Raw genomic sequence first — 10,241 nt, 5'->3', positions numbered from 1 at the left:
TTTATTTTTTATGGCCCATAGACCATGAAAGGTTTTGTATCCAACAAAATATAAGTTCTAGAGTTTACAAATTTTGAAGATTTTATGCCTGAAAAACTGAAAATACGAAATTCGCCATCTCAATATACGATTCTTGGATCTTACATAAATATTAAAAAAACATGTATGCCATCAATTAGACACATTTACAACTTCATGAACGTGTTTGACATTCCATTCTGTGTTTAAAAATATGAATATCACCATATCAATATCCGATTCTTGGATCTTACATAAATATAAAAAACATGCATGTCACTAACCAGAAACATTTACAATTTCACGGACATGAAAGAGTTTTTACATTTGTGATTTTATGCATAAAAATACGAATTTTACCATCTCAATACCCAATTCTTGGATCATGCATGATGCATGCCACCACTTGTACACATTTACAACTTCAGGAACATGAAATAGTTTTTACATTTTCACACGAGGAGTTTTAACACATGTTCCTGGCTCACGCTAAGACTTTAGATATTCGAACCCCTAGACGTGATCAAGACGGCTACGCAGTACAAAGACGAAAAAACCAGCTCCAAATCTAATGCAAGTAATGAAGAATTTGACCGTTGCAAACTATTTGGAAGTACTCGTGCCATATCTGCCAGGGCAAGTTCCTGGTTTGGCTTTGGTTGGTGCTGATGGATATTTCTAACACTCAGGTTAAAATACTCGGAAAACGTGGCGACAGCTAACATAAAAAAACAAAGCTCCGCAAATGTATCCAGACTGATTTGAAAACAGCAGTAAAAATAAGACAAACACGAACATCAACTGTAAAACCTTGTTGGACAGGACATAATCGATTTGTTTTACCAGTTTTTCGGATATGTAGTGTGAGATAAATGACCCTCCTAGTACTGCGATAAATGTTGCTAGCAGATGGCCTGAAATGGCTCCACTTGCCACTCCCAGTGGAGACTTTACCATGAGTCCAATCAAGAAACAATTTTAGTTGCTCAAGTTTTTGAAAAAACGTTGGCGTTTCTACAAAAATATTTGAGAAAATATTACCTGTGCTGCACCAAGAGCCATTGTGGCAAGCATTGAGCGGTCTCCCCATTCCTAAAATCAATAACAGAAAGTGAAAACACAAAGTTATTCGTTAAATAAGATGCACTGATTTGCACCCTGCGCGCTGAAATGGCTAATGGAGAGTCAAATTCATGAAAGTTTCATAATCCATCATATTGAGCATGAAAGATGCAAAGAATTTCAGAAAACGCTTACAGCAAAAAATACAAGGATGAATGACTCGCCCAAAACTTCGATTGGAGAAAGCTTTACCGACATCTGCAGAAGGAACGAGAAATGAAGAGTTAAAATGAAGAAACCATAAAGATTCCAAGAACAAAAGAATTACATATCTGTGACAAGTTGCAACAAAAATACGACCTCTTCAGCAGGTTCTTTAGATTTCTGGCTGCCTCTATGATCAGTTTAGCCACTGTTGGTGGAAGCTTCCATGCCTCTCTGATTGATTGAAGACCAAAGAAGAGCAACAGAGTTACTGCTGCATGCTCTCCGATTGGCAATGCTGTAGAATATATAACGAAATTAGATGGAAAAAATTGTCGAGAACATATTTCAACATAGGACACGAAGACCTATAGTAAATGAATTCTACTACTTGTTCGAAATTGAGCAGGAACTGACTGAAATAGCCGATTGATCACGATGGACACTATCGTCTTAATTGTCACTGCGCCCGTTATCCCAAAAGAACCTGTATGTTGTTAAAACCACTATGAGACTTTACTTTTCCTCAATCAACATTATACTTTCTGTTGCTCTAGTTTTAGACCTATTTTTGACAAAATTTAAGTCGTGATTTAATAAGCAATCGCCAACTCCACGAATGGTCAATTTTTGATTGATTTGAGGAATGGATGATTTAAATTGGTTGACAAGTTCGCAACTGCTCATATGAAGGTCCAAACATTCCCCAGTAATCAATGTGAAACAAAACATACTAAAATGAATTTATCACCTTAAATCGAACTCCATTGGCTATTGCAATGGGGCTGTTTTTGAAAAATTAATCAAGAACAGCGTAGGATCGAGCATATGCAACTGTGCCAAAAGCTATAACTAATGTTAATAGTGCAACTCAAATCTTTTAAATCATATATCAACTTGAACACTTCATTTTGATTAAAATGTCATATAGGCAGCCACATAGAACTATAGAGGTGATTGTTGCCCTTGACAAAAAATAAATTACCTTTGGTCAAGTTAAGAAAAGCTTGTATCTCCACTCCATGCAATATTTAAGTCGATTTTGAAATACTTCTACCATAAAAGATTGATAGCCATAACAGCACGATGTGAAGCCGAGCTTTATTAAATGCAAATCAAAGACAGTTTGCACCAAGGAAGATGGGCTTAGAGGTCAAACTTCGTTTCTTAGTACAGATTTTCTCAATTTTTTATTTATACTTACAATAATTACTCTTGATATCTTATTTATCTATTTTTGGCTGACCTCCTGAAATTTTTAATTCATTTAAATGCATTAAGTTCATTTATTCAAAAATCACAAGCATTTAAATGCAGAGAGATAGTGAGTGAGAGTGAGAGAGAGAGAGAGAGAATCATACCATTATTTGTTCATGTTGCATGGCCAATCGAGCAGCAATGAAGAAAGTATGTTACATTAAAACAAATTTTAGTCAAATCTAAATTGTGCTAGATCTGCCATCTCGAACAAGAAATCAAAAAGGAATTGCAGTTAATAACGGGACAATGGATCAAGGGTATTTTACAAGAATACATCTATGTACAGAAAACTTAAGCTTAAACTTTGACTTTAACTATGTCAAATGAAACAACTACGTCTAAAAGAGTTAGAAAGTCATACAACTATTTACGGTGAAAAATATAAATAAAAAGGTTTGGCTACATAAAAGCCTTTGAGAACTATACTTTACATCCCTCTACAGTTCAAAGTGCCTTATCAGAAAATGAATATATTTAAAACTGGAAGACATGCATATGTATATAACTTAATTTCATCTTTCTGCAACATATTACCTTGTCAGCATCAGAAACAAATATCAAAGAGAATGCAGCGGTGAAGCCTGACTTTGCAAGTGCCCTTAAGAGCGATGAAGGTCCTTCCGTAAAGGCAATCAGTGAATATACTAAAGCGCATGAACAAGGAACAAGAGCTATGGACAATGGCAAAGGAAATTGATGGTGAGGTGTCTCTCTGCCATTCACGAAAATATATGCTGGTCAGGAGAGAAAAAATATCTAATCAGTCTGTTCACAGTCAGTAACACAACGTCTACAAGTAATAAGATGTACATGAACATAATGACTAATATAAGAAAATGTAAATCAACACTATCAAACTTTATATTTCCCATGTTTCTCATAAACCTAGCTGAAGGAATTTGATTCAACGTTTTCATATTGGGTTCTTGCCAATGCCTGGTACTCTTTTTTCATTGGTCCTAGTTGTTGAAGCCGTTTGTCTCAAAAGTTCAAGCTCGTAGAAGGCTGTACAGTCAACAATTTTATACTCTAACATGCCATCGTATGTACAAGTTGAAGATTGGAAAATATGTGCCCGGAACGTAGTATCAAAGGAATTCATGTGCGAACGGCGGTCATTAAGCAACAAGCACACCCAAAACCAACTTAATCAAACATTACACTCTAAGATTCTTGAACCTATGACCTCTTTGCTCTATGCTGAACCCGTAGTCCCAAAAGCTCAAACTTGTGGAAGGTGGTGGATTCCATAATTTTATACTTAAAAAACCATAAAAAAAAGATAATATGAGTTTATATTCTACACATATGAACACAAAAAGTATAAGAAACAGAGGGAAACGGAACAATTGGGTATCAGTTTCTGACACCATTGAAATAACTCCCACATCTCCATCAAAATGAACAAATGAAGCGCTAAAATCATGCCATTTGGATAGTGTCATTTTTTAATTGTATAGGGTTTTAAGCACTTGATGAAAACATAGATTTTCGGATATCTCTATATTTGTACCTTAAACTTGATGGTTGCAAGTTAGTGTGTGCCACATGAATGACCTCGAAGGACGCGATTGAAAAAATATTTTCATGTTAGGAAATTGAACTCTATTCTTGGATACCATAACACAAAAATAATATTTGATTCAGGGTAAAGGATCAAACAGTAATGCCACTGTTCTTTCCAATGCAGTTTGTATGGTCAGTGTTTTGTTGTTGGTCATTTGAGCAAGCATAACAATTTATTTATTGTAAACGTGCCTCAAGATTTAACAAGCTAGATGATATTATGAGAATGATATACACAATATGGACTAGCACACTAAAATGATTGGAAAGGTAGCAAAAATTAGACTACACACACCATTTTGGGAGAAAAATGTGGTCTTAATAAGGGTGGAATGCTTCTTTAAAGAGAACATGATAATGAAATGCTTTGTTCAAGTGTTTATAAGGCTTCCATGTCATGTTCTCATAGTCGTACACTCGATTCAATCTTTAAATGCTTGCTCAAACTATAAATAAAGACTGCAAATATTTTCAAACAAAAAATTTTGAAGATAACATACAATTTAGATGAAGAACCGATATGTTGTCTGTCAACAGGGAGATTGTGTTGTCATTCTCATGTCTCTCTTCATAGCCACCAGTTCTCGTTCCAACGTTTAATGCATGTGTTCTGATTGATCTGCCTTTGTAAACTGACTCCACAACCTCCCAATAATGAACTGCAGAAGTTGTCATTACCGTTGCTTCAAAGCATAGTTAATAACAGAAGCATGAACAACAACAACATAAAAACCCCCATAAATTGTACTTCCTATAAACACATTAAACCTTAGAGCATAAAACGCAATCTCTAAGGGACCTGTCGTTACCACAATTTTGGTGAAAAAACAGGTATTCATTGGGTGAAATTTGGAATGCTAAACAGAATGAATTTAACTTGTTATGATACATATTTGGCAGCCATCCCAGCATATGATTCAAACACATGGACGGCAATTTTGAATCTTTAAGCAACTCACCGATGTGAAAAGAGTTAAATAACAAGAAAACTCCACCCACAACATAAAAACACAAGATAGCTGCAGATTAAACTCTATGATACAAAATACAAAGTGCATTTTACAACTCACACAGAAGCAGATACATCGTCGCTATCAGAATGCAGATTGATACCCCGAGTACAAATTCACAAGAATGCAAAAACCACTGGGAGCCATAAAGTTTCAATCTTTTATCATAATTCCACTCCCATTTGACCCAAAAAAAAAAGAACTTGAATCCTCAATGCTCGAGATCGTAAAGCACTAAAGAACTCACATTGCGTAAAGATCCTTGTAGGCACCAAAAGAGAGAAGGGCAGTGAACCAATCAAATCATAATAGACGGGGGCCCTTTTCTTCCTATTCTTCTTTGAAGAAACTAACACTTGGGGCGTCATAAGAAAAGCCAAAACTTGCATTTTTCTCGGTACAAATGACCTCCTGTCACAGAATCTTTAACTCCATTCTTAATGATTCTTGGGTTCTTTATACAAGGGAAGGGGGAAAGCAGAGATGTGCGAAGCCAAGGTGAGACTTGAGGTGCAGAGGTGCGAAAAGGAGATGATTGCATGGCCCCTTGCTTCCAAAGTCTTTGAAAATTGGAATTTTTAATCATTCGTGCTGTTTGGATATGATATTATACTAAAATTAATAAATCTATACAATAAGAAAAAATTGTTAAAATGGGCATTTGCCCCGCCAGTGAGAAAATTTAAAAAAAGATATAAATTTAGAGTAGTCTTTTGAGACGGTCTCACGAATCTTTATCAGTTAAACGGGTCAATCGTACTGTTATTCACAATAAAAAGTAATACTCTTAACATAAAAAGTAATATTTTTTCATGAATGACCCAAATAAGAGATCTGTCTCACAAAATATGACATGTAAGACCGTATCAGACAAGTTTTTGCCATAAATTTAATACATAATGTTTTCCTGTATTAAGCCCATAAAAGAAATTATTTTTTTCTGATTTTAAAATCTAGATTAAGCCTCGATTGTTCGGGTAATTTTCGTCCTTTTCATCAAATTAATTAACTTAGTAAGAAAATTCGGGTTTAATCCATTCATCCCATTTATGTATAATGTATAATGGAGATATGTTCATATTACCCTAGTTTAAGTATTTCGTATTGAAAAAAAAAAGATGATCTATTGTTAAATAAATAATATTTCTATTTATACCAATTAGTGTTTTAAAATTCGGCCTAAACGCCACCTAGATGTAAGTGTCGGCCAAATATACCGAAAAAGTGCTAGTCGGTACGAACTAGGCACACGAAAAATTACTTTTTTTATAAGTCATAAACCAAAATCCAATAAAAAAAAATATGATTTGTTGACTAATCCTAACACACAAATTTCATCGTATTATGTTGGTACTGCGGAATCCGTGTAACGACGTCTAGACTAGATGACCTAAGCGCTAGACATAGTCGAAGCACCGATCTGACGTCCGACTAGCGCCTAACGAATTTTAAAACTTTGATACCAATGTTATTGTCCAAAAATAACACATTACATCCCGATTTTAAATAAGTTATAAAACTAACTCATTTGTAGAAAATATAACAAACGTTTAATACTATTGAAGTGATACTTTTTTCTACAATAGAAATATGAAATTCTTGTTCAAAAAAATATATATACACATATGAAAATCCTTGTACATCAAGGTACAAACCTTGATTATGGCTTCTCTCAAAAGAGCGGCATGTGTACTTGTCATGCATGACATTTGATTCTATTTATGTGCGCAGTTTCTTCCTCCCGTTCCAAGGAAACGGCTTCCAATCTGGAAAAAACCCTAACAAGCCGACCGACCCTTCATTTTCTCAGTAAGTTCGCTCCATCTACTGTTTTATTTGCAGTCTTTGATGCGTATATGCAGTATAATAATTCGTTTTTCCTGATTTAATTCATCGCTTTACAGAGATCTGACATTGAATCGCGAAACCCTTTGCGTTTTTTTCCATCGTTTTGCTTTTATTGTTTGTGTTTTTATATGGGTTTTTCGGGTTCCATTTTGTCTGCACTGTGGTGTTTTTATGGTTTTGTGCGTTTTTCGTTGTTGGGGTTTTAATAGGATGTGGAAAGCTAGAATTATGAACAGAATTCTATGATGCAATGTAATAGTTGTGGAGCTGTAGATGGTAATAAAATTATGGCCAGCTGTGATGAACATGCGGTTGCTGTACTGAAATCAGGAATTTTTTGTTTTTTGGCATTAGATGGATGGAAATGGACGGACAAATTTGAGGAATTGGGGGTTTCTCGAGGAGCAGGCTAATTCGCTTAAGAGCCATCTGGGGCTTCAGCTAATGTCTTCTGTGGTTGAAAAGCCCATTTACGGCGGCGGTGTTCATGATAATCACTACAATCCCTTACAATTTTCGGTTATGCCTTCCACCAATGGTGGGCCTTTCCATCACCATCGAGTTGGTGGGGTTCCTGAGGCATACATTCCGATGGACTATTGGATGAACCAAAATAGGGACAAGTATCTTAATCTTTTACCTGGGAATCATCACAATGGCTATTATCAACCAAGTTATGGGGTTTCACCTGAGTCATCTTTGGCAATGACTCATTCCGTTCAACTGCCTCAGCAAATGCTTATATCAAAAAATGAAAATGTGATACCTCGGATTGAAGAGGCTTGCGAGGAAATGGATAATAGTATTCGTATTGGTTTTGACACTTTTAAGAAAAGGGGAGGTGAAAGAGCCCCAAAATCTCCACCAAAAGAAAAGAAACCGAGGATCAGAGCTCCTAGGGTCCCAAAAGATGAGTCTACCCCAGTTGTCCATCGTGTGAGGGCTCCCAAGAAACGTGCTGAGGTTGTGATCAATGGAATCAACATGGATATCTCGGATATCCCTATACCGATTTGCTCATGCACCGGGAATGCACAGCAGTGTTACAGGTGGGGTTCTGGCGGGTGGCAGTCCGCATGTTGTACTATGAGCTTGTCAATGTATCCTCTGCCTATGAGCACAAAGAGACGGGGTGCCAGGATAGCAGGACGCAAGATGAGTATTGGAGCTTTTAAGAAGGTTTTAGAGAAACTTGCATCAGAAGGTTATGATTTTTCGGACCCTATTGATTTGAGGAATTACTGGGCTAGGCATGGTACAAATAAGTTCGTGACAATTCGATAAATTTTTGGAGATGAAGTGAAGTGGCTGAGGGCTCCTAAATGCATACAATCTCTTTTCCTATTGTAGATAATGGGTGGCATGGCCAAAACAGAGGCTCCTCAGCTAGTTTCTAACTGATAAATTTCCAGAAGTGAGTTACCCTTTTCATAAAAAAATTTTGCCTTTTGGAGCACCTTGAACTAACTGTTCTTTAGCTGTTGACATTTTGTAGTTTAAGGAACATTAATTTTGTCTTAGATACTGGGGATGAGGATGGCTACTTAAGAATTATTTTAATGCAGTTTGGCTGCTCTTTATTTTAATATAATATTTATGCATCGATTCTTTATTTTCTTTCCTGCAATAGAAATATAATGATTAGTTTTTAATGATCATTGCTCAGTTACTAGATTCACAGTACTAGAATTATTCAGAATTTAATGAAAACATGACTAATGATGGTTATATTGGCTATTGAACCTAAATATTTCTAAATGCTGTTGGCCTTTTAAAGTACAGGAAATATTCGTTTACTATTCTGGAGCCAAATAGTTAGAGAGGTTATGGAGTTCCTTTAGGCTTCAGGAGGGGAATGTTTTGGCTAATGTTGTCTATATTTAGAAGGGTTTGAAGCGATGCTCAATATTTAATTGAGGAAATCTAATTTTGTGCAAGCCCGAAAATTAGGCAGAGGGGCTGAGATGGAATTGGGGCTGATGAATGGATCTTGGAGTGTGAAATTTGTGATATTCTAACTATGACATAACATCGTGATTTTCTTTCTTTTCTCCTTTCCGGATAGACGACATCTTCTCCGCATGGAGAACGTTGGTTCTTGTTGTCTAGCTATGGAAAAACGAGCAAGCATTTAGTCTTTGGTAGGTGGTGTTTGGGAAATACGAGAGTTTAAAATGAACTTCATTCGGGATTTAATTTTTTCAGTTATGGGTGTCTGCTGCACTAATGGATTCGTGTGGCTTATACATTTAGTTGAAAAATGCCTTGTACTTTGTTTCTATGAATATTCTTGTTGCATTTGTCGTTAGCTAAAGTTAGTGCCTAAATGCGATACTATCCAACCTGTTCGTTGTGGTGATTGTTCGCCATGTGTTGTTGCACACAGGCGGTGCACGTAGGATTCTGAAATGAGGCCAAAACTTAGGCTTTTGAAATTTAATACAGAAAATTTTGATGTTGAATGATAATAAAGAAAAGGTTTTGAGTTTCGTGAGTAAGAGTTTGAATCTTTGAGATTTATGTGGCTAGCCTTGTTCATCACATATTTACCATCTCCTTTTAGCATGCAATAATAGAATACATACAAGCACAAGTGCAAAATCTACTGGTTAACATTAAACCGGGGTAAAATTCATATTGGTCGCCGGCTAAAAATGGCAGCTTTGGTTTATTTTCATCTTACCTTTCATTCCGATAAATAAAACAAAGTTGCGAGTTATTTTGAGTTTTCGAAGCTGAATTCAATCAAAAAAATTAACATGAAAAAGAAATATATTTGGCATATAGAAAAAAATATATTTGGCATATATATATATAGCGAGAGAGAACAAGTGTTATATGCATATGCGTTGCGTGTGCATCGACGCCTAATATAACTATTTTCCGTCCATGAGAACATCGATCCATTAGCTCTTAGTTAGGTTCTTCCATTTATTTATTTGAAACTAAATCTCCAATCTCTTGATCACTTGATGGCTACATCTTATCGTGCCAAGTTAATTTTGACTCCAACCTCATTTCTTTGAGCTTTTGACATGGACTTAATTCTTTGAAAATATCCGAATAATTTAAATTGTCAAGTTCTAATCTTATTTAAAATTGGTGGCCGAATGATTTGTACTTTATCCAATACAAAGATTTTAAAGACGAGATCTATTTTAAATTTGAGACGAGATCTTAGAATCAGTTGTAACAAATCCTCCACTAATTTAAAAAATGGTGCCAATTCATTGTTTTTTTATTTTAGGGTACATTATTTGATATAAACAAACA

General features: G+C 35.6%; 2 protein-coding genes and 1 long non-coding RNA gene across 10 annotated transcripts; 1 reads left to right on the top strand and 2 right to left on the bottom strand.

Annotated features, from left to right (window-relative positions):
- Nucleotides 1-342: 342 nt before the first annotated feature.
- LOC140956326 (protein PAM71-homolog, chloroplastic-like) lies at nucleotides 343-2,876 on the bottom strand. Of its 7 annotated transcripts, XM_073413041.1 has the most exons (7): nucleotides 1,653-2,587; nucleotides 1,441-1,582; nucleotides 1,276-1,338; nucleotides 1,060-1,110; nucleotides 862-966; nucleotides 759-774; nucleotides 343-684 (listed from the first exon to the last, which is right to left on the bottom strand). In XM_073413041.1, exons 3-7 carry the CDS (start codon nucleotides 1,336-1,338, stop codon nucleotides 587-589), a joined length of 333 nt encoding a protein of 110 aa, XP_073269142.1. In that variant the 5' UTR covers nucleotides 1,441-1,582; nucleotides 1,653-2,587; the 3' UTR covers nucleotides 343-586. The 7 variants fall into 7 exon arrangements, 1 of the variants encoding a protein (XP_073269142.1); XR_012171439.1 differs by having other exon boundaries at nucleotides 343-966; nucleotides 1,060-1,192; nucleotides 1,653-2,585; XR_012171438.1 differs by having other exon boundaries at nucleotides 343-966; nucleotides 1,060-1,183; nucleotides 1,653-2,584.
- Nucleotides 2,877-2,880: 4 nt separating this feature from the next.
- LOC140956328 (uncharacterized) lies at nucleotides 2,881-5,698 on the bottom strand. 2 transcript variants are annotated; one of them, XR_012171441.1, is made up of 3 exons: nucleotides 5,368-5,698; nucleotides 3,731-4,769; nucleotides 2,881-3,254 (listed from the first exon to the last, which is right to left on the bottom strand). It is a non-coding gene; the product is annotated as an uncharacterized lncRNA (long non-coding RNA). The 2 variants fall into 2 exon arrangements; XR_012171440.1 differs by lacking the exon at nucleotides 2,881-3,254 and having other exon boundaries at nucleotides 3,628-4,769.
- Nucleotides 5,699-6,762: 1,064 nt separating this feature from the next.
- LOC140991743 (protein BASIC PENTACYSTEINE2-like) lies at nucleotides 6,763-8,581 on the top strand. Its single transcript, XM_073461872.1, has 2 exons — nucleotides 6,763-6,929; nucleotides 7,323-8,581. Exon 2 carries the CDS (start codon nucleotides 7,323-7,325, stop codon nucleotides 8,250-8,252), a length of 930 nt encoding a protein of 309 aa, XP_073317973.1. The 5' UTR covers nucleotides 6,763-6,929; the 3' UTR covers nucleotides 8,253-8,581.
- Nucleotides 8,582-10,241: the final 1,660 nt, after the last annotated feature.

The sequence above is a fragment of the Primulina huaijiensis genome, chromosome 13 (assembly GCF_012295235.1).
Source record: "Primulina huaijiensis isolate GDHJ02 chromosome 13, ASM1229523v2, whole genome shotgun sequence".
Classification (NCBI taxonomy): domain Eukaryota; kingdom Viridiplantae; phylum Streptophyta; class Magnoliopsida; order Lamiales; family Gesneriaceae; genus Primulina; species Primulina huaijiensis.
This window is presented reverse-complemented; position numbering and strand designations above follow the sequence as displayed.